The sequence below is a fragment of the Glycine max genome, chromosome 9, assembly GCF_000004515.6.
Source record: "Glycine max cultivar Williams 82 chromosome 9, Glycine_max_v4.0, whole genome shotgun sequence".
NCBI lineage: Eukaryota > Viridiplantae > Streptophyta > Magnoliopsida > Fabales > Fabaceae > Glycine > Glycine max.
Genome location: NC_038245.2, coordinates 4,948,627 through 4,973,004, shown reverse-complemented (window position 1 = coordinate 4,973,004; position 24,378 = coordinate 4,948,627). Strand labels below are relative to the sequence as shown.

The 24,378-nt window shown below is 29.9% G+C and overlaps 2 protein-coding genes and 2 pseudogenes across 4 annotated transcripts; all 4 read left to right on the top strand.

The window, feature by feature from the left end:
• Positions 1-2,173: 2,173 nt before the first annotated feature.
• On the top strand, positions 2,174-3,238 carry LOC100817456 (G-type lectin S-receptor-like serine/threonine-protein kinase SD2-5; annotated as a pseudogene).
• A 2,461-nt stretch (positions 3,239-5,699) lies between these two features.
• Positions 5,700-7,501, top strand: LOC100816921 (rust resistance kinase Lr10). Of its 3 annotated transcripts, none has more exons than XM_041005392.1 (2): positions 5,700-5,838; positions 6,169-7,501. In XM_041005392.1, the coding sequence occupies exons 1-2, from the start codon at positions 5,820-5,822 to the stop codon at positions 7,368-7,370; spliced, it is 1,221 nt and encodes a 406-aa protein (XP_040861326.1). In that variant the 5' UTR covers positions 5,700-5,819; the 3' UTR covers positions 7,371-7,501. The 3 variants fall into 3 exon arrangements, with proteins under 3 accessions (XP_040861326.1, XP_040861325.1, XP_003534886.1); XM_041005391.1 differs by having other exon boundaries at positions 5,706-6,051; positions 6,181-7,501; XM_003534838.3 differs by having other exon boundaries at positions 5,706-6,051.
• Positions 7,502-7,632: 131 nt separating this feature from the next.
• Positions 7,633-9,893, top strand: LOC100816397 (LEAF RUST 10 DISEASE-RESISTANCE LOCUS RECEPTOR-LIKE PROTEIN KINASE-like 2.2; annotated as a pseudogene).
• Positions 9,894-18,503: 8,610 nt separating this feature from the next.
• Positions 18,504-19,448, top strand: LOC102668462 (uncharacterized). The gene is made up of 3 exons (XM_006587947.1): positions 18,504-18,558; positions 18,642-18,662; positions 19,138-19,448. Exons 1-3 carry the CDS (start codon positions 18,504-18,506, stop codon positions 19,446-19,448), a joined length of 387 nt encoding a protein of 128 aa, XP_006588010.1.
• Positions 19,449-24,378: the final 4,930 nt, after the last annotated feature.

Genomic DNA, 24,378 nt, shown 5'->3' with positions numbered 1-24,378 from the left:
GAATGAAGCAATTAGATCACTTAAACTTTAAACTATTGGAATTAAAACCCCTTCCATCCAAGAGGAGTCTCGAAGGATCAATTATGATTTATGGTTTAGGCCTGTCATTAATTTGGTATGTATGGCATTCTAATTTTTTGGTCTGTCCAAAGTAACTTCAAGGATTTATACATGGCAATTAGGCAAGTAAGATTTGTGATATCATACACATTTTAAAAGGAACATGAAAGTCTCATATGAAAAAGGAAAGGGAAATAAAAAAAGACAGGAAACAGACAAAAAACAATAAAACTTGAAGTAAGCAACAAAAAAAAAAAATCAGAAAAAATATGGGGAGTTAGGTGTGCGAAAAGAATAATTGTGGTGTGGGAAAATCATGATAGACAATTAGGTGTTGTAGTGCTCCGCAAATGCCTTTGTCAATTCGTTTCTATCCATTTTTGCACCGCAGTAGCCACTTTTTTCTCTGCATCATAATGATAGAGGGGTTTCAATTAGGGATTCGTATTATAGGAAACTACTTTTCTAATAGAACGTAAATTATGAAGATTAATTTCAATTGAAAGTTACTTATATGATAATTATAAACACGAATGAAAATTAGAAGAGATAATATCATGAGGGTAAAGGCAGAAGGTATAACAAAAGTTATGTTCATGTGGTGAAATTGTGCGTTTAAAAGATAGATAGAATGACAACTAAGGTAAAATGCTGATGTGGCAAATATGTGTTGCTAAATACTTCCTTTGCTTGTGATTATAAGATCATTTTTCAGAAATTTATTTGTGCCTTCTTATAAGATTTTTTTTCTAATTTTTAAATGTATTAATTATTTTTTTTAAACACCCTTAATTATTCGTTTTCCAAAAATTAATGAAAAATAATTAAGTGGAAAAAGAGATAAAAAGAAAACATATTTAATATGATTAACTAAATTAACCACCTTTTTTAATGGGTGTTAATCCTTAATTAGTTCAAAGTATCCTATAATTAAAGACGGAGGGAATAGAATACATGACGACATTACAATTTGCATTTTCATCCTATATGCATCCGTGTTTATATTTTTTAAACTAACTTCATCAAGATGTCTTATTTTTGAAAAATACCAAAGACAATCATGGATAGCTATCCATATTAGATGACATGCTGATTGAACTTTCGAGACTGTTAGCTTTGAAATACTAGATTTCAATAATAATCATTTGGCTTAGTCAACTGAGGATGAGAGGATCTGCAACAAGCCCAATACAGAGGTGGACCTTGAGCTATTCATGAAGCTGGTGATTATGAACTAAACAGAAAAATTAATTATCTTCCAATTTTCTTTCCCTCCCCTTTCCTCTCATACCAAGCAAACCCACCCCCGTGTGAGACACTTGAACCGAGGAAAGTGGGTATATAGGACACAATAAAGGAAGTAAAACCTTCCAAGAGATAATGATGTTAAATATAAAAAATTAAACAGAAGAAATTCTCCCTTTATTAGTCCTTGTAATCTTATTGTGTTTTAAGTCATACTCAGTTGAATAACTCAAATAATGTTTACTTTTTATTTGTCATTAGTATGTACAGAAAAAGTTCATGAACTTCCTTTGTCTTTGGTGTTCCATATTTAACTAGCAATAGTATGGGTGGATGGTGCTAGGAAAATGGATATCTAAAACTTAGTATTTGTGGTTAGAGATTTTGTTCTTATCGTTGTTTCTTGCCGACGCTTGTAAGTTTGCTAGCTAGCTCATTCAATCAAGAATATCTATGCTCAAATTAAAATACTTAATTTAGACCGTGGGGCCGTGTAAAATATAGAATTATACCAAACCTCTGATGTTTGAAACGTGAAACTTCAGATCATGTAGATATCATTCTTTTTCACGTTCAATTTTGCATATAAAACCCACGTAACATCCCCTATATATCAACAACTATATTTTTCAATTCTTATACACGAATTAATGTAAAGCATGGATCCTGGGGATTTTTTAGCCATATTATCTGGTAGGATTTACACCAGCTGTTATATTTATCTGTCATCTTATTGTTCTATGTTGTTTTTCATTGGTTTTATCCAAAAAAATTCTGACCGTATATTAACATGTTGCAGCTTTGTTACTGTTGTGGATAATTTTTAAGCGTTTGGGTTTCCTTACACCAGACAACACAGAGACTGATAGCAGTTCCGACATGCATTTTCTGACTCTCTCTATGGACAAATTTCTGAGCAATATGGAAAGAGAAAAGCCAATCAGGTTTACCGAAAAGCAGCTCGGGATTGCAACTGATAACTACTCTACATTGTTGGGATCAGGAGGTTTTGGAGAAGTTTATAAAGGAAACTTAAGTGATGGAACCACTGTGGGTGTGAAGGTTTTACGTGGGAATTCTGACAAGAGAATTGAGGAACAGTTTATGGCAGAAGTGGGTACAATTGGAAAAATTCATCATCTCAATCTAGTTCAGTTGTATGGGTTTTGCTTTGAAAGAGATCTCAGAGCACTGGTTTATGAGTACATGGCAAATGGATCACTTGACAGGTATTTGTTCCGTAAAAAGAAGACCTTAGGATATGAAAAGCTTTATGCGATTGCAGTTGGGACAGCAAGAGGCATCGCGTACTTGCATGAAGATTGCAAACAAAGAATAATCCACTATGACATCAAACCAGGAAATATTCTTTTGGACAGCAACTTCAATCCTAAAGTTGCTGATTTTGGATTGGCCAGGCTTTGCAGCAGGGAGAATACTCACATAACTATGACAGGTGGTAGGGGAACTCCCGGTTATGCTGCACCTGAGCTTTGGCTGCCATTTCCTGTAACTCACAAGTGTGATGTTTACAGCTTTGGAATGCTGTTATTTGAAATCATAGGCAGGAGAAGAAACCTTGACATTAACCTTCCAGAAAGCCAGGAGTGGTTCCCAGTATGGGTTTGGAAAAGATTTGGTGCTGGAGACTTGGCGGAGTTAATGACGGCTTGTGGAATAGAGGAGGGGCATAATTAAGGAAATGGCTGAAAGAATGGTTAAGGTAGCTTTGTTATGTGTTCAGTATAGATCAGAATCAAGACCAATAATGAGTGATGTGGTTAAAATGTTGGAAGGTTCAGTGGAAATTTGTAAACCTTTAAATTCATTTCAGCATATGATGAATGGAACTTTCCCTGGTCTTTCAGTCCAAGCATCACAGACTGATGCTAATACAAGTATTGATTTTAGCTCTTCAGCCATGGTAACTTAACCGGGAATTGTAAATGATTCTTCAATGAGGAATGGTAAAATTGAGTTGGCCTCTACCAATGGTCATGAATGAGACAGGCTATGGAAAACCACTGTCAATTCAAATTTTGCTGTCCAGATAAAGGGTCTGTTTAGTCTGATAAAATATTTTCAAAAATGATTTTTGTTTAGTCATGCTTTGCGAATTAACTCATAACCATGTTTGGAGGAAGGTGAACTACTGATTATGCTTCACCTGAGCTTCAAATGTCATTTCTAGTAACACATAAATGCAATGTTTACAGTTTTGGAATACCTCTATTTAAAATCATAGGTAGGAGAAAGAACTTGACACGAACCAGTTTCAGCCATAATGGATGGGATCTTCCCTGGTTATCCACTCCAACCATCACAGACTTATGATGGTAATCCAATCCTGCAATGTATGTATTTATTTCTTCTCCAAGTGTTATGAGGAATAAGAGATGGAATTAGACTATAGCAAAGGGGTATAAGGGAGTACAAATTCTACTTGATGGAAGCTTTCCATAGCTTATATTATGCTGTAATAATATTTTCCTTTTTAGTGAATTGGTTCTGTTGAATCCGTTCTATTTTCCTTTTTATTCATCAAATGTCACCCTCAAATTGCCACATTCCTATTTTGACTCCTGCCTAAAACATCCTAAGCTTTAACTCCAGTCCTCTGGTTTGATGAAAGACAAAAAAATACTTGTTGCAGAAATGCTGCCAAGGTGTAACAAATTTTGAGAGGTTTCCATTCATATTTTTTTACTGTATTATACTAACTGTGACACCTGAGATTCCACTAGGGTGGCCACTTTTATAACTTGTGGCCCCATTGTGCTTACAACACACTCAAGAATGCACTAGTCTCCTACTTCACTTCTGGTTTTCCCCTTATAGGTTATGGTTGGAAAGAACTAAAGCACTTCTTTTGGATACACTCTTAAATAGGTTATACATAAATAAGAGGCATACACACACTCAAGGGAGAGCAAACAACCTTTTTGATTGATGAAGAAAAAAATTGATTGAGGTTTTGTGAATATTTATAATTAACTGATATTTTTTTGTAAGATTTTTAGTTTACTTTTTAATTACTCAGCCAGTCCCTAAACTATTTAGTAATTTTTAATTAGGATCCTAAACTGTTTTTTTTAATTGGGTGCTTGAATTTGTATTTGTTTTTTTAATTAGGTCCATGTGGTTAATTTTCTATAATGGCAATTATAGATTGAGGAATGCAATTAAAAAACAAATATAAGTTCAAAGTATTCAGCAAAAAATAAAATAGAAGTTCAAAGACCCAATGGAAAAAAAAGAAGAAATTAAATACCTAATTAGAAGTTGTCAAATAATTCAAGGACCTGCAAAGTAATTTAAACATTTTTTTACTATAATCTACAACTTTGTGATACTTTTTCTTCTAGAGTAATTATTATGTAACGCTAGTATTTTCTGTGTATTTCTTTTCTTTTCTCTTCAATTTTGCATCAGCTCTTAAAAGTGATGCAAAGCTGTAACTTTAAAATAGCGTAGTTAACTGACAAATAGTTATAAAAATAAATAAATATCAAAGTTAAAATTGTGCCTTGGTGACTTGTTGGTCATGGATTCGAATCTGAAAACAGCCTCTTTGCATATGCAAGGGTAAGGCTGCGTACAACATCCCTCCCTCATACCTTCGCATAGCGAAGAGCCTCCGGGCAATGGGGTACGAAGTTTTTTTTTATCAAAGTCAAAAATTCAAATTAATATTTTCAATTTCACCAGATGATGGGGAAAACAAATTTGCCTTCTCGAGATGGTAGTTTTATCTGCAGTATCTGCTTATATTTTTGGTCGCTGAGTAATTTGTTACTTCTCTGTGGATCTAGTTCCATATTAGTACTATGGCTTGATTTTGTTTTCTTCATTTTTCAATTGTTGAAAATTTTAGGTTTTGCACAAATCATATTATGAAAAATCGTTTTATATGGGAGTCTAAGGAACAGAGTGAACATTTGCCACACAAGTGTGCCATCTATAAAATTTCCAAATACATAATAATGGAGATATTCTTGTGTGTTCCTCAGGACAAATTAATTATTTCTTTATCTAGAAGCATATCAACCTTTATAAAAAAAAACGTGTTATTTACACATCTGACTGTATTTATGCTCCAAGAGGTAGAAAGATGAGCATACAATTTTTTTTCCAGATAATGACATTGAATAAAAAATTTCCTATTAGTCGCCCTCTTCTCTCTTGCTTATAACTAATCATATATATAGTTCCTTGTCAGTTGAATAGAATGTCAAATTATATACTGTTAATATATATGTCGTTATTACGTGGGGATCAGAACTTAGAATATTCCACGAACTTCAAAATGGATATTACATATTATTATGATATATATATATATATATATATATATATATATATAAGAAACGAAGCCAGCCTTGGAGAAGTGTATAGGAAAGTGGAATTATAAAACGTAGTATTTGTTTTCAGAGATTTTGTTTGTAATGTAAGTTTGTTTCAATGCCATTTGTGGTGTCAAATTAATTCTTTAGGACCGTGATGATGACATCTAAATGATGGAAGGACTACGCGGTATAAGGCATTCCTTGGTTTGAAATTTAGGATGTTGATATGATTATTTTATTGGATAAATGCATGGGATTTTGCATATAAATTTATCTACTATGTCTCTTTCTTTCACACAGTTCCTCACCATCACTATAGTATTTTGAATTCTCATCTCTTGTCTAATGTCAACAAGCACTGACGATGGTGCTTCAGTTGGGGCTGTAGTTGTCATCGTTCGTAAGATTTTAACCTGTGACATCTTTTTGTTTTCATCTAATTCTATTATGTTCTATGTTGGTTTTTCACTAATTGGTTTAGTCACAAGATTCCTAACTGAACATTAATATTTTGCAGTGGTGATTGCAGTGAAGGTTGGAATTTTGATTTGTGTGTGCCGAAGAAGAAATCAGACAGATAGCAGACCAGTAATTCCAGGTTCAAAATTTCTGACACTGGCTATTGATAAATTTCTGAATGACATGGAAAGAGAGAAGCCAATCAGGTTCACTGATCAACAGCTAAGGATTGCAACTGATAACTACTCTAACTTGTTGGGATCAGGAGGTTTTGGAACAGTTTATAAAGGAATTTTTACTAATGGGACCATGGTTGCTGTAAAAGTTCTACGTGGATCTTCAAACAAGAAAATCGAGGAGCAGTTTATGGCAGAAGTTGGCACAATTGGCAGAATTCATCATTTCAATCTTGTTCGGCTCTACGGATTTTGCTTTGAGAACAACTTGATAGCACTGGTTTATGAGTACATGGGAAATGGCTCTCTTGATAAGTATTTGTTCCATGAAAAGAAGACCTTAGGATATGAAAAGCTTCATGATATTGCAGTTGGGACAGCCAGAGGCATTGCTTATTTGCATGAAGAGTGCCAACAAAGAATAATCCATTATGACATAAAGCCAGGAAATATTCTATTGGACAGGAATTTCAATCCTAAAGTTGCTGATTTCGGTTTAGCCAAGCTTTGCAACAGGGACAATACTCACATAACCATGACTGGAGGTAGGGGAACTCCAGGTTATGCTGCACCTGAGCTTTGGATGCCGTTTCCAATAACTCACAAGTGTGATGTTTATAGTTATGGCATGCTGTTATTTGAAATCATAGGCAGGAGAAGAAACCTTGATATTAAACTCGCTGAAAGCCAAGAGTGGTTTCCAACATGGGTTTGGAAAAAAATTGATACTGGACAACTGGGGGAGTTAATGATAGTTTGTGAGATAGAGGAGAGAAGTAAGGAGATTGCAGAAAGAATGATTAAGATAGCTTTGTGGTGTGTTCAATATAGGCAAGAATTAAGGCCCATAATGAGTGTTGTGGTGAAAATGCTGGAAGGTTCACTGGAAGTTCCAGAACCTGGGAATCCATTTCAGCACTTGATGGGTGCGGTTACCGTTGCTCATCCAGTCCAAGAGTCAAAGACGTATAATACAACAACCATTTCATCTGGGTCTTCTGTTATAGTAACAGACTCCAGCGTTGTATGTGCTACTCCTATTATGAGGAAGTATGAGATTGAATTGGCCTCTAGTAATGTATGATGGAGAATATATGCTACTTGATGAAATACAAGTACTAAGATATTTTCCTTTCTATTAATTGGATTCAAATTTATCCACTTAATGTACGTATCTTTTTTTGGGTCATAAAAGTTGTTTTTTTTCTTCCTCTTAACTATTTGATGTGGAAAACTTTGTATAATAATATATAGCTCTTGGCCTGCAGCATATATATCGTTGCCATTTGCTTTGCTTAGATTTCAGGATTTGTGCCATGTGCATATTGAGCTCGCAAGATGACTGATGAAAATTGTAGTCAATTCAACAAGTGTTTTAGGACTTGTTTTGATAGCTTCTTTATTGCCTCAAAACATGTTTTGCAGACAAGAAACTGAAAATATACAGCTTCCTCTTGACTCATGCTTTAAATAACAGGCAAGAAATGGAAGCTAGGAAATCATTTAAAAGTATGATGAACCAAAGCGGAGAAAACTTAATTTTCTTCCCATATTATTTTCCTCCCATACCATGTGAATCCAGCACCGCGTGAGACACTTGAATCGAAAAACAAAACAAAAAAACAAAAAAGAAATTCTCTCTTTATTAGTCTTTGTCATCTCTTTGTTTTCTCAGCCATGGAGTTCCTTGTCAGTCACTCAATTGAATAGCTTGGAAAATGTGGTTTATGCTTTATGTTGTTAGTTTGTAGTATGTACAAAAAGAATTCATGAACTTTTTTTGCCTTTGAATTTCCATATTTAATTAACAACACCCTAGGTGGATGGTGCTAGGAAAGTGCATGGAAATCTAAAACTTAGTATTTGTCGTTATTTTGTTCATATAATTGTATTTGGCCGTCCTGTAAGTTTGCTAGCCAGCTCATTCAATCAAGAATAGCCATGGTCATATTAATACTTTTGTTTAGACTGGGCCCCCCTGTAATATAGAATGATCACAATCCTCTAATGTTTGAAACTTTTGATCTTGCAGATATCATATTCTTTTCCACATTCAATTTTGCTTATATATCCTACCTCACATCCCCTATATCCAATACTATATTTTGAATTCTTATCAATGAATTATTGTCAAGCATGGATACTGGGGGTATCATAGCCATTGTAGCTCGCAGGATTTAAGCCTGTTGTATTTTTCTTGTTTTCTACTTGTTCTATGTTTGGTTTTTAATTGGTTTTGCCACAAAATTCTGACGGCTTATACTAACGTGCATGTTGTGGCTGTGTTACTGTAGTTCCTAATTCTTTGCCTTTTTGGTTTCTGTACAAGATCCAAGACTAATAGCAGTTCAGACATGCATTTTCTGACTCTCGCTATGGACAAATTTCTGAGTAATGTGGAAAGAGAAAAGCCAATCAGGTTTACTAGTGAGCAGCTCAGGATTGCAACTGATAACTACGCTTCAATATTGGGATCAGAAGGTTTTGGAGAAGTTTATACAGGAAATTTGAGTTTACGTGGGAACACTGTGGCTGTGAAGGTTTTACGTGGGAACTCAAATAAGAGAATTGAGGAACAGTTTATGGCACAAATGGGTACAATTGGAAAAGTTCATCATTTCAATCTAGTTCAGTTGTATGGATTTTGCTTTGAAAGAGACCTAAGAGCACTGGTTTATGAGTATATGGCGAATGGCTCTCTTGACAGGCATCTGTTTCATGAAAACAAGACACTTGGATATGAAAAGCTTTATGAGATTGCAGTTGGGACAGCCAGAGGCATCGCATACTTGTGCGAAGATTGCAAACAAAGAATAATCCATTATGACATCAAACCGGGAAATATTCTATTGGACAGTAATTTCAATCCTAAAGTTGCTGATTTTGGATTAGCCAAGCTTTGCAATAGGGACAATACTCGTATAACCATTACAGGAGGTAGGTGCGTTCCTGGTTATGCTGCACCTGAGCTTTGAATGTCATTTCCTGTGACTCACAAGTGTGACATTTACAGCTTTGGAATGCTGTTATTCGAAATCATAGGCAGGAGAAGAAACCTTGACATTAACCTTCCAGAGAGCCAGGAGTGGTTTCCAGTATGGGTGTGGAAAAGATTTGATACTGGAGAATTTTCAGAGTTACTAACTGCATGTGGAATAGAAAAGAGACATCAGGAAATGGCTGAAAGAATGGTTAAGGTAGCATTGTTATGTGTTCAGTATAGGCCAGAATCAAGACCGATAATGAGTGATGTAGTGAAAATGTTGGAAGGTTCAGTGGAAATTTATAAACCTTTGAACCCATTTCAGCATATGATGGATGGCACCTTCCCTGGTGATTTAGTCCAAGCATCACGGACTGATCCTAGTTCAAGTGTTAATTCTAGCTCTTCTGTTATGGTAACCAAACCAGGCATTGTATAGCTACTCCTAAGATGAGGAATGGTGAAATTGAATTGGCCTCTACCAATGGTGATGAATGAGACAGGCAATTCGATGAAATTTTTCCATTTGAAGTTATGAAATATTTCTTTCTATTATTGTATCTATTGGATTGTCCTTTTAGTTTTTTGGTGATAATATCTGATAGAAATCTGGTTTCTTTAGTAGAAAAAGTAGGGAAAATTTATTGAATAAGAACATAGACACTCTGCAAATTAAAACTTAGAGGGTGTATGTCTCCCAGTACCCAAAAGCCCCAATTCTCTAAGAAATGACAAGATGATCTCTCTCTTCAATATATATATATATATATATATATATATATATATATTGATTTTAATGCGTTCAAAAGATATTAACATTAATATGAAAGTTACAACATTAGTCAGGAGATTAGGAGATATCCATGGAGTTTCGAACAGATTATTAAAGAAATTAACTCAAAGTGTAACAATTAGAATAAAATTAAATTTGTAATTTATAACTTTCCATTTTAAACACACTTTCACAGTACTAAACACACAAACCATGACCATTATATAACTTCAGCTGAAAAAGCTTCTTCGTCATTACCAACCTCCTACAAACATATTAACCATAGCATTTGCAGCAATCATGGCCAAGAACCTTTGCTCTCTATATTCCATTCTCCTCCTCTTACTAACATTAGGTAATTTTTAATGACCCGCTACGTACAATTTAACGATACTGCTTATAAGTTATTATATATAATAACACTTCTTATGTAGAGCTACTTATTACTGGTTGATATGACTTAAATATATTTTTGTCTCTGAAATTTATTTGTTTTGCTTCCTAAAAAATTTGTCTGACTTTTTATCTTTGAAAAATTCTTTGTCGTTCTTGGTTTCTTGCTTTAGTCCATCTATATATATATATAGTTTTTATAATATTTTTTTCATTTTTGAATTAGACCTTTTGAAAAATATTTGATAGTAACTAAAATCAAATGATCTAGATATTATAGGGAATGAAGAAAAAAAAATATATAAGAACTAAAATAAAATAACAAAAACTAAAAAAATATAGAAACAAAAAGTCAAGCAAAAAAATTTAAGGATAAAAAGTAAAATATAGCTATATTTTATCAAAAAATATATATTTAAGTCTATTGATATATTATAACTGGGTCTTATTTTTAAATTTCGGGACCTAAGATAAAATTTTGAAGAAAAAAACTTAGATTTTATTTGAATAAACTTTCTTACAAGAACTATATGCAAAGATAAATAAAGAAAAAAAAATATAAATTTATTTCGTGAAAATAAAATTCAGAGGAAAAAAATAATATTTGAGTCTATTGATGTTATACCTAGATTTACTTCTAATTTGTAGTATGTTCCATGATATGGTTGTTGTTCACATGCAGGAGATGTGATGGCTACGGTGGTTGGTGATAGGTGTAAGACAGATTTGGGGGTTTGCCCAGCAAAAAATGGTTGTAACGCGAAGTGCTCTAAAATTCATGAAGGTGGTCAGGGAATTTGCGAGAACAATCATTGACTTATATAATATTATTATTAATTACATTTTGTAGTATGTTCCATGACTTATATAATATTTAATAGGAGAGATAAATATGCAAAATTCAATAGGCAAGAAGAGTGTAATTTATTTTAATATTTATCTTAAAATTCTATTAATAATAATTTGTAATTAAATGATAATATAAAATTATTTTTAAGTGTTAATATATGACTGCTAAACTCTAGAATAAAACTGTAAATGAGAATTAATTATTATAACCGTAAATGCATCATGAAATAACTTTAGAATTTAAAGAATTTAGAAGAAGACAAAAAGGCAAAGAAGCAATGCATTTAAAGGATAATATGAAGGCAGTTGGAAACAGACTCGATCTTAAGGCAAATTGTAACAATTAGATTAACTCAGTTCATTAATTTATAACATTCCATTTTAAACACAATTTACTTATTGTTTCAAACAGGCTTTCAATATATAATCCAAATTTTAACAAATAGAATCAAACCATGTTCTTCCGTCTATAATTTTTCATTTGAGTTAATTAAACTTTTAGTCTCTCAACTTTTCTAAATTTTGAATTTTAGTCCACAAACAAAATTATGACTGGTAAAAGTTTTTAGACTTTTTTTCCGTTAAGATTTTAGTTTTTATTTGTCTATTTATACCGTTAAATGATAATGTGTCATTATCTTTATTAATTTGTTGTTGTTGTTTCTTATAATTAGCTTTGTGGCTGTTGAAAACCGTCAATAATAAATATTTGCTGAGGCTTTTAAAAAGTTTTAAATAATTTCTTAAGGTTTAAAATCACTTGAAATTCTTCATTAATTACTTCAACAAACCATATATATGATCCATGTATCAACAACAACTACAGCCAAAAACAATCAAAACAGTATGGGAACTGTTGTTGGCCATATATGTCCCTATCCCACTTTCTCAGTTCTCACTCTCAACTCCGGTGCAACTTAACCCTCTCACTTGCTTCTTTTGTCATTTTCGTCACCACTACAGCAACACCAAAGCCAACTATGGCAGCAAAACCTCCACTGCTTCCAAATACACTACATCTTCGTTCCTCAACCACCTCCAAGATCAATCAATTTGGAAAACAAAAGCAATTTCAGATGCAAGAAATAAAAAAAAACAGAAAGAAAAATTGTTTTAGATTGAAATTAAATTTCCATTCTCGACCTAGATCTCGATAGTGATACACCTTATAAAGGAAGGGTTCATATTTTTAAAAGAATTCAGAAATTAGAATGTAATTTTGTTTTAAATGAAGGGTTTAGATTTTTTATCCTCCACCAAACAACACTGCAAACCCACCCCAAACCGCCCAAACCATCTCGAAACTCATCACAAACCACAATGAAAAAGACCACAAGTCACTACGAAACCCACCACCAACTACCATCGTGAACCTACCACAAGTCATTATTGCAAACCCACAACAACGACAACAAAGCTTCCTCTCTTTCTTAGATCTAGAAACCACATTTATTGTACAATATTTTTCTTAAGTTTCATTAAACATATTTAAAGGCAGTTTTTAACCGCCATTAAGCAAGTAGCCAAAAATCACAATAAATTAGTAATAACAAAAATAATGACATGTCATCATTTAATAGTGTAAATAAACGACATGGACTAAAATCTTATAAAAAAAATCTAGATATTTTGACCAATCAAAATTTTGTTTAGGAACTAAAATAAAAAAATTTGAAAAGGTTCAAGACAAAAAACTTAGTTAACCATTTCCATTTTGTACATACTTTCATGATACAAAATAACAAACTAACACCACTATATAACCTTAATTGTAAATCTTCTCCGTCATTTTCCAATCTCCTACAAAAAAGGTCATGTATAACCAAATCAATAGCAATAACCATGGCCAAGGAGGGTTGCTCATTATATACAATTCTCTTTCTCTCATTCACATTAGGTAATTTTGTAACACACTAGTACCATTTAATAACAATAGTGCTTATAAGTTATAATAACATTGTGCATATGCAAAACTAGTCACAACTCATTGATCACAGAGTGTATCGTGCATAAGTTAAACTTCTTTTGCACCGTGCAAAGTTTTATGGTTGATGGTGGGATTTACTATTAAAAAATATGTTTGGATGGTCTTTGTTCGGTGTGGAATGTAAATCTGACGGTCATAAAACTTCCACATAATGCAAGTATTGCTGACGGTCACTTTTGATTTTTACAATTACAAATTCTATCATAAACATAATTTAAATTCAATATTTTTTGTCCTATCACAAAGTCATTTTTGGCTCTAAACAAATCAGAAAGATTTATTGAAAGATTGCATATTGACTGAAATATGTGATCGTCTTACAAACGGATATATCACTCAATATTTTTAGTCTTTTCTCTTAAGATATAAGAGACATTTTGACAGCTTATATATTTACTATAATTTACACAAAGCTTTACAAGAAAAAATGATTCACATAGATTATTTGTGTCTTATTTCTTCAAAGTTCGTTCTATATATGATATTCATTTCTAAGTATTTGTTGTCTCACAACAGTTGAATTCTTCACTCTATTCTTCGTCTAAGTCCATTGGCACGTCTCTTCTTTATGCAAAGTTCACATTGATAGGATAATGTGTATTGTACTTCAGTAAGGAAGTCATTTCTTTCATCATAACAAGTCTACATCAACAAAGCACACATCTTGACGAGGATCAACGTCTTTCATATTGCGTTGGAACATTTAAAGCTTGCATTAAATACACCTCCCTTCTTCATGCAAAGTTCATACTAATAGGATAATGCATTTTGTATTTTAATAGGAAAGTTACTTATTTCATTATAGCAAATATACATCAACAAACCACGTCTTTTGATGAGGATCAATGCCTTTTAAAATGTGGACTTTATTTATTATTTGTAGGACTTTGACAGATCTTGGGAGAATGTTTTTTTCATGAAAGATTTTGAGACACAAGTATTAAATGAAGAATTTAAATTCACTACTTAAATGTTATATTAGATCATCGATCACGTCGTCTTAAACTTTAGACGCGCAGAGATCATGATTTGATAGGATATTAGATATAACTTTTATTATTTTTATTTATTTACATTTAATCAAAATAATTAAAAGTCATAATTTGTCTTTCAAATATAAATATCTTTATATATATATATATATATATATATATATATATATATATATATATATATATATATATATATATATATATATATATATATATATATATATCAATAATATAATTTTATCAATTATTACACAATTTTATAATTTACAATAATATCATCCACGGAGTTTCGAACAAATTATTAAAGAAATTAAATCTGTAATTTATAACTTTCCATTTTAAACACACTTCACACTTTCCATTTTAAACACACACACTCAAAAGATATAAACATTAATATGAAAGTTATAACATTAGGTAATTAGGAGATATCCATGAAATTTCGAACAGATTATTAAAGAAATTAAATCTGTAATTTATAACTCAATTAGAATAAAATTAAATCTGTAATTTAACACTTTCCATTTTAAACACACTTGGCACTTTCCATTTTAAACACACACACACACTCAAAAGATATAAACATTAATACGAAAGTTACAACATTAGTTAGGAGATATCCATGGAATTTCGAACAGATTATTAAAGAAATTAAATCTGTAATTTATAACTCAATTAGAATAAAATTAAATCTGTAATTTATAACTCAATTAGAATAAAATTAAATCTGTAATTTATAACTTTCCATTTTAAACACACTTCACACTTTTTATTTTAAACACACACACACAAAAGATATAAACATTAACAATTAGAATAAAATTAAATCCGTAATTTATAACTTTCCATTTTAAACCCACTTTCACTGTACTAAATACACTAACCATGACCATTATATACCTTCAGCTGAAAAAGCTTCGTCGTCATTACCAACCTCCTACAAGCAGATCAAACGTATTAACCATAGCAATTGCAGCAATCATGGTCAAGAACCTTTGCTCTCTATATGCCATTCTCCTCCTCTTATTAACATTAGGTAATTTTTATAACCCGCTACCATTTAACGATACTGCCTATAAGTTATTATATAATAACACTTCTTACGTAGAGCTACTTAGTACTCGTTGATATGGCTTAACTATATTTTTTCCCTGAAATTTATTTGTTTTTCTTCCTAAAAAAATTTGTTTGACTTTTCATCTTTGTAAAATTCTTTGTCTTTCTTATTTATATATATAGTTTTTATAATATTTTACTCATTTTGAATTAGTCCTTTTAAAAATATTTGATAGTAACTAAAATCAAATGATCTATATGTTATAGGGAATAAAGTAAAAAATAAATATATAAGAATTAAAATAAAATATCAATAACTTAAAAAATATATAGAAACAAAAGTCTATTGATGTTATACCTAGATTTACTTCTAATTTGTAATATGTTGCATGATATGGTTGTTGTGACAGGAGATCTGATGGCTACGGTGGTTGGTGATAGGTGTAAGACAGATTTGGGGGTTTGCCCCCCAAAAAATGGTTGTAACGAGAAGTGCTCAAAAATTCATCAAGGTGGTCAGGGAATTTGCGACCAGAACAATCTTTGCATGTGTAACTTTGATTGCAAATTATGTGACGTGGTTATGTCTGATCAACTATTAGGTTGCACTGACATTTCATGCACTTCTGAGTGTGCTGCCAAGTACCCTGGGAAAGAAGCTACTGGATATTGTGTTGGCTTTGGAGAGCCCTATACTAATTGTCACTGTCAGTACCAATGTTAATTGGTGTTTTTCGACGAAGAAAATTAAATAATATTATTATATTATAAATTTTATAAAAAGAATTAAGTATCCCTTTTCATTTGATTCTTTTAAATAGGTTTATATAACCTTCTAGGATTTTGTTTTCTTGCTGTCTTTTTTTATTTAGATGAACAGTTGTTCTTGCCGATCCTAATAAAATAATATTTGAATAATATTTATTTAGTTGCACTTTTTATATTTTGTTTAATAATACTTACTTTAGGTACTATTGAATAGTCAAATAGGATTGCCGTATTATTTAAAGAAAAAAATGGTTATACACGGTTTAAAAATAACACTAAAAAAAATTCAAAGAACATGATAAATTTATTACTTTTTAAAATAATTATGTCAAAGTAATTAAAATAATGATTTATAATTAAATAAAAATGTAAAATTATACATTGATATTAAACTCTTGTTTATTTCAATATATTTTTGTTAAAAATATAAATAGTAAAAAATTATAAACAAAATTATATTGATAATTTGAATTGACTTTACTAGATAATCGAAATAGGAACAAAAATATGTCATTTGCTTTTCAATTATTTAAAGCTTTTGTTTTTAGTTCCTCAAATTAATTAAAGTTTTTCGGAAAGTGGATTTGTTGTTATTTTTGTTTTTTGGCGGTTAATTTCCGACTGTTAACACCGTCAGAAATTACTTGGCTAAAGTAGTTAATTGCTTTTAAACATTTATGTCGGTTTATAACGGGGAGAGAGAGGTTCTTCACACTCTGGAATATCAGATCCAAACATCCCGAGTTCTCCATTCGCACTTGAATTTCAGATTCGTAATTTCAATTTCATGTTCTTTGCGCAACTAGGTTTTCCTAGATCTATACACTACGTCAATGGGGTGAACCGATCGGCGTCGGACGCGCAGTATCTGGCAACCGGAGTAAAAATTGAATATTTTTCAATATATGCATGACTTTTAACATACTTAAAATGTCTAGTGATTATTTAACCCACAATTCACAAGGATACTCAATTCATCAGATACATATAAAATACTAATTTAAAATTTAAATACTACAAACAGCATACCTAAAAACAATCAACATAAAGTATTGAATTAGTTAAGGAATATACATTAGTTTATAGAGTAATTATTCCTATAGATTTATTTTTTTTTTTATTAAAGTTTAATAATAAATTCAATTATCATAGTCAAGTAAATTAAAATAATCAATATTTCTGTTTATAATATTTGACTATTTATATTTTTTTAACAAAATTATATTGAAAGAAATAATTATATTCTAGTTTGACTATTCAAATAATATCAAAATTCTATTTGACTATTCAAATTCAAATAGTACATAAGTAATTGTTATTTAAAAAAAATAAAAAAATACAATTAAATAAATATTATTCAAATATTATTTTATGAGGGTTGACAAGAACAATTTTTTATCTAAGTAAAAAAAGATATAATTATAAAATAAATTAATACAAAGTTAATTATAGAGGCCCTTCGGTCCTAATTATAAGACTCAAACTAAAATAGTTTTAAAAAAAATGAATTTAAAGTAATGTTTGATTTTTTTTGTAAAGTAATTATTTTTAAACTAAAATATCTCCAATAAAAAGAGAAATTTTGATGACAAATAATTAGAAGTTAGAAAAGAGTACTAACTGTTATTTCTAACAATTAAGAAAATGTAAAAGACAGAACCAAAGTTTATTAGTAACACTTTCTTTAACCGTCTTTTCTAAAACTCTTTATTATTGTTAAAATTTATGGGATCATTTATCATATGAATCAAACAGATAGAATATGTGGACCAATTGCAGTGAAATTATTAATAAGTAATTTTGAGTTTCAACCATATCTCTATCAACATGTTTCGAAATTTTAATGCATGTGTGTAATGCGTTCAAAAGATATAAACATACAACAATCTTTAATATAAAGTTACAACTTGCAACTTAAGGGATATTCAGTAAAAAAAAAAAAGGCATCAAGGGATATCCGATGCGGTTTCAAACAGGTTATTAAAGAAAATAATCCAAAGAGTAACAATTAGAATTGAATTAAATCTATCGTTTATAACTGTCCATTTTAAGCACACTTTCACGGTGCTAAAGAACAAACCATCTATGAATTTGTTTTATTACTATCTTTTTTACTTAGATAATAAATTGTACTTGCCAATCCTCTTAAAAATACTATATTATTAATATTTATACAATTGTATTTTTATTTTTTTTAATAATACTTACTTAGGTACTGTTTGAATATTAATAATGAAACAGAATTTTGGTATTATATTCAAATAATCCAAAGTGCAACTATTAGAATAGAATTAAATGCGCAGGTACTAATTAACAAACCATCACCACTATATAACTTCAGCTGAAAAACTTCTTTGTCATGAACAACCTCCTACAGAAAGATCAAACATATATTAACCAAAACGATTGCAGCGACCATGGCCAAGAACATTTGCTCTCTATATGCCATTCTCCTCCTCTCATTAACATTAGGTAATTTTGTAACACGCTACCATTTAACGATACTGCTTATTATAAGTTATAATAACTTGCATGGTTTGAAATTGAGATTGCAGTTGCGGCCATTGTGGTGGCAGGTATTGGGGCTTCTGCCATGAGAACTGTGGCTGTTATGATGGAAAATTATTATATGTTTGCACTTAATGTAAAAAAATAATTTTACAATTATTTTAATTATTGGCACATCTTTAATCTATAACATATTTCATTTTATGATTTGGTACCTTAGCATCCCATAAGGCCTAACACATTTGACCATTGACATTTCGAAGTTCAAATTAAAAGATTGAAATCTAGATTTTATTTTATTTTTACAAAACAAGTGGGAAAAGAACCGTGTTAAGGCTCTGTTGCGGGTTTAATGCACATTTCCAATGAGATGCATTGGTGCATTTCATGTGATTTAAAATCACCATCCAACATGCAATGTGCTTATAATAATGTAGAACTAGTTAGGACTTATTGATATAATAATAATATACTAGTTTGTAATATATATGTTGCATCGATCATGATCATGATCATGATAATGGTTGTTGTTGTCACATGCAGGAGATCTGATGGCTACGGTGGTTGGTGATAGGTGTAAGACAGATTTGGGGGTTTGCCCAGCAAAAAATGGTTGTAACGCGAAGTGCTCTAAAATTCATGAAGGTGGTCAGGGAATTTGCGAGAACAATCATTGCATGTGTAACTTTGATTGCAAAATATGTGACGTGGTTTTGTCTGATCAGCTATTAGGTTGCACTGACATTTCATGCACTTCTGAGTGTGTTGCCAAGTACCCTGGGAAAGGAGCTACTGGATATTGTGTTAGCTTTGGACAGCCCTATACTAATTGTCACTGTCAGTACCAATGTTAATTAGTATGTTTCGCCGAAGAAAATAACATAATATTATTATTAATTACATTTTATAACAAGAATTGAGTATCAATTTTAATTTGATTCTTATAAATAGGTTTATATAACCTTCTACCATTTTGTTTTCTTGCTATCTTTTTTATTCTTATAAACAGTTGTTCTCGCCGATCCTAATAAAATAATATTTGAATAATATTTATTTAGTTGTACTTTTTATATTTTTTAATAATACTTACTTTAGGTTCGATCTATTGAATAGTCCAATAGGATTTTGGTATTATTTAAAGAAAAAAATAGTTATACACTGTTTAAAAATAACATTGTAAAATTGATAGAGTTATCTAATATAATTCGATAAATTTATTGACTTTTAAAATAATTTAAAAATTATTTTAGACTGTACAAGCATTAAACTCTTGTCTATATCAATATAAAGGAATATAACTTTGTGGAACATTTTTTTTATCTACATCTTAAGATCATTTTATTCTTATTCTTAATAATATTAAATTAGTAATAATAATTAATCTTGTTTAATTATGTAGAATAAAACTAACTCACTAACCAAATTTAAGTAACTATCCACTAATCACTCTTCACTTTCATTGAACAATTTTATCTTTAAACTATTTCTTAGAGTTTTCATTTTTCTTTTAAGTTGCATTAACTTCTCACTATTTTTATATTATTAATTTTTTATTCTATAAATTTTTTATTAACTGTATTTAACTTCTATTTTTCATTAAATAACCATGTAAAATTATTTTAATATTTATCTTAAAAGTCATATTAACAATAATTTTTTATCACATAACTATGTAAAATTATTTTGCATCGATAATGAAAATGAAAATGAAAATTAAAATAACCGTAAATACATGATGAAATAAGTTTAGAATTTAAAGAATTTAGAACAAGACAAAAAGGCAAAGAAGCAATGCATTTAAAGGATAACATGAAGGCGGTTCGAAAGAGACTCTTAAGGCAAATTGTAACAATTATATTAACTCAATTTATTAATTTATAACATTCCATTTTAAACACACTTTACTTGCGGTTTCAAATAGGCTTTTAATGAACATAGTCCAAATTTTAACTAAATTTTTAGTCTTAAACTTTTTCAAATTTTAAATTTTAGTTCATAAACAAAATTTTAACTGATCAAAATATTGTTAAAGTTTTAGTCCTTGCTGTCTATTTACACCGTTAAAGGATGAGGTGTGACTATCTTTGTTATTTTGTTTTTATTTCTGTCAATTTGCTTTGTGGTGGTTACAAACTGCCTATAAATGTTTGCTGAAGCTTTTAAAAAGTTTTAAATCCTATCCCACTTTCTCAGTTCTCACTCTCAACTCCATTGCAACCTACCTCTCTCACTTGATACTTTTGTCACTGTCCTCGTCAATGCTGCAGTGATACCAAAGCTAACAATGGCAGTGAAGCCTCCACCACTTTCAAATACACTACATCTTCATATTCCTCGACCACCTCCAAAGAAAACAAAAACAATTTTAGATGCAAGAAACCAAAACAAAACAGAACACAAAATTGTTTTAGATCGAAAGTAAGTCTCCATTTTCAATCTAGATCTCTATTGTGATACACCTTATAAACGAATAAGGGTTCAGACTTTGAAAAGAATTCAAAAATTAGAATGCAATTTTGTTTTAAATGAAGGGTTCACATTTTAGATCCCCCACCAAAAAACACCGCAAACCCACCCTATACCACTGTGAACCACCATGAAACTCATCACAAACCCACCACAAAGCACAACGAAAAAGATTGCAAGCCACTACGAAACCCACCAAGAGCCCACCACAAGCCATTATCTGAACCCTCAGCAACAACAACACAACAACAAAAAATCTTCCTCTCTTTCTTAGATCTTGAAACCACATTTATTGTCCAATATTTTTTAAAGTTTCAATAAACATTGAAATATGTCTAAATTTAAGTATGCTTAAATATGCTTTTGATCCTTAATAAATGTTCAATTTTTGTGTTTGTTCCTTGTTAAATTTTTGCTTTGCTTTCCATTACTAATAAAACAACACTTTATTTTTTTATCCTTCATATTTTATTTTAGTCCCTAATAGATTTTAAAATTTTGTGTTTATTTCCTAATAAATTAACAAATTCTATTTTAGTATGTACTAATAATAAATGTAAAATATTTATCATGCAGTAAATATAAAGTTTGCTAATTTATTAGGGACTAAAAAAAGTGTCAAAGATCAAAAATAAAATTATTGTTTAATTAGATATTTATCGCAAAATAAAATTTTATTATGGATTAAATACAAATTTGAATATTTATTAGAGATTTAAAACATATTTAAACCAATTGATAATTATTAAAATTAAATATTTTAATCCATGTATTAAATTCTGTGGTAAAAAATAAATATATTAAATTTAATATGTCAAATATTTATAAAATTATTAATTATTAATTATTATTGGAAGGAAAATTATGATTTTTAAAATAAAATTTTAAAGCTTATGGTATTAATTTTCTCTAGATTTTAAATTGCTGAAATAGATAATATAATATAGATTATTAAGAAGCAAAATAATATATATGTTCATAAATTATTGATATATATATATATATATATATATATATATATATATATATAAATTTAATATTCTAAATATATGTAAACTTAAGAATTATTAAAAATTAATATTCTAATACATTTATTAAATGTGATATACTAAATAATTATAGAATTAATAATGATCAAATGTAAATATTCTAAAGTATTTTTCAAAATAAAATTTTAATTATAATTTAATATTACATTATCTCTTATCTATTTAATATTCTCTAAATTGTAAACTGCTCAAAATATTTTAAATCTAACCTTTTAAATATTGAAGTAAAGATAAAATCAAATAAATAACTATTGTAAAATTTAAAGTTTGATCCGACAACTCTCAATAATTTAAGTGACATAACGTGAACCACTATTTTAAGGTTAATGTTTGGAGCCAATGGCTCTAACAACTTTAAGTAAAATTTAATTGTATATATAAATTAATATTATATTATTACTTATCATATTAATATTCTAATACATTTATTAAATGTGAAATACTGAATAATTACAGAATTAATAATCATCAAAAGTAAATATTATAAAGTATTTTTCAAAATAAGTTTTAATTTTAAATTAATATTATATTATCATTTATCATATTAATATTCTCTAGATTTTAAACTGCTCAAAATATTTTCAATCGGACGACTCAAAATGTTAAAATAAAGATAAAATCAAATAAATGACTATTATAAACCTTAAGTTTTGATCTAACAATGATTCAAGTGACAAGATTAGATCAACTACTATTTTAAAGTTAATGTTTAGAGCCAATGGCTCTAACAACTTCAAGTAAAATTTAATTTTATATATATATATATATATATATATATATATATATATATATATATATAAATTAATATTACATTATTACTTATCTATTAGTATTCTAATACATTTATTAAATGTGATATACTAAATAATTATAGAATTAATAATGATCAAAAGTAAATATTCTAAAGTATTTTTTAAAATAAAATTTTAATTTTAAATTAATATTATTATATTATCACTTATCTTATTAACATTTTCTATATTTTAAACTGTTTAAAATGTTTTTGATCTAATACCTAAAAATGTTGAAGTGAAGATAAAATCAAATATACGGACTATTATAAACTTTGAAGTTTTTTATCAGAGGGCTCTTGATATTTAAGTGACAAAATCAGATCAACTAGTATTTAAAGTTGATGTTTTGAGCCAACAGCAGAGAGAGATTTACAGACTAAAAAGGAAGAGATCAAATATTCCAAAACAATTGCAGCGACCATGGCCAAGCGTTGCTCCTTATTTGTCATTCTCCTCCTGGTATTCACAATAGGTATTTTTGAAACACGCTACCATTCAAGGATAGTGCCTATAAGTATAAAACCACTGTCCTTAATTATGTAGAACCATAGCTAATACATATACTGATACCACATATATATAGTGATAGTTTTTTAATTCTAATTTCTAATATGTTGTTGCATCATGGCTAACAACAGGAATTCTAATGACTACGGTGGTTGGTGATAACAATTGTAAGAAAGATTTGGGGGTTTGCGAACTCGAAGATGATTGTCAGTCCAAGTGCTCTAAAATTCATAAAAATGGTCAGGGGATTTGTGAGCGCAATAAAAATGGTGTTGGGGCCAATAATAGTTGTACTTTTTGTTATAATTTAGGGTGAGTAAATGGACTCAGGTCCATCAACTGACCCGCGGAGTCCGCGGTCTGTGCAGGTTACGGACCAATTTTTTTTAAACGGTCCATGGTTATGTCATATTTTTTGGCCCGCCCCGCTTAACCCGTGGACTATGCGGGTTTGGCCCGCATGCGGGTTTGATTTGTATGACCCTGATCCAATTATATTAGGTTTGATTTTCTCTTTTTCACTTTAAACTTTTCTTTTAAATAACACATCAAGAAATATATTAGATAAGATAAAGATTTAAAGATAAAAAATGATAAGATAAGAAAAATAAAAGATAAAAGATTAAGATAAAAAAAGATAAGTGATAACATGTTAAAAATATTTATTTTTTGATATTTTGTTGATCTTTTTTCTTTTAATATATCTTTTTCATATCTGCAAGTCATAAATAATAAAAATATCAATTCTTATCATTTAAGCTAAAAATAATTGTTAAATAAATATTTTTAAAGATATTTCAATATATTTTTATTATAAAAAATAACTCACATCATATCTTTCTCCTCACGGTTTTTCTCCCCCACGTACTCAGACATACGCGCAAGTCATACGACTCTTTCCCTCTCACAAGGAAAACAAAACATGACTCACACTCACGCAGTCATGCGACAAACCATGGCAGCACAAC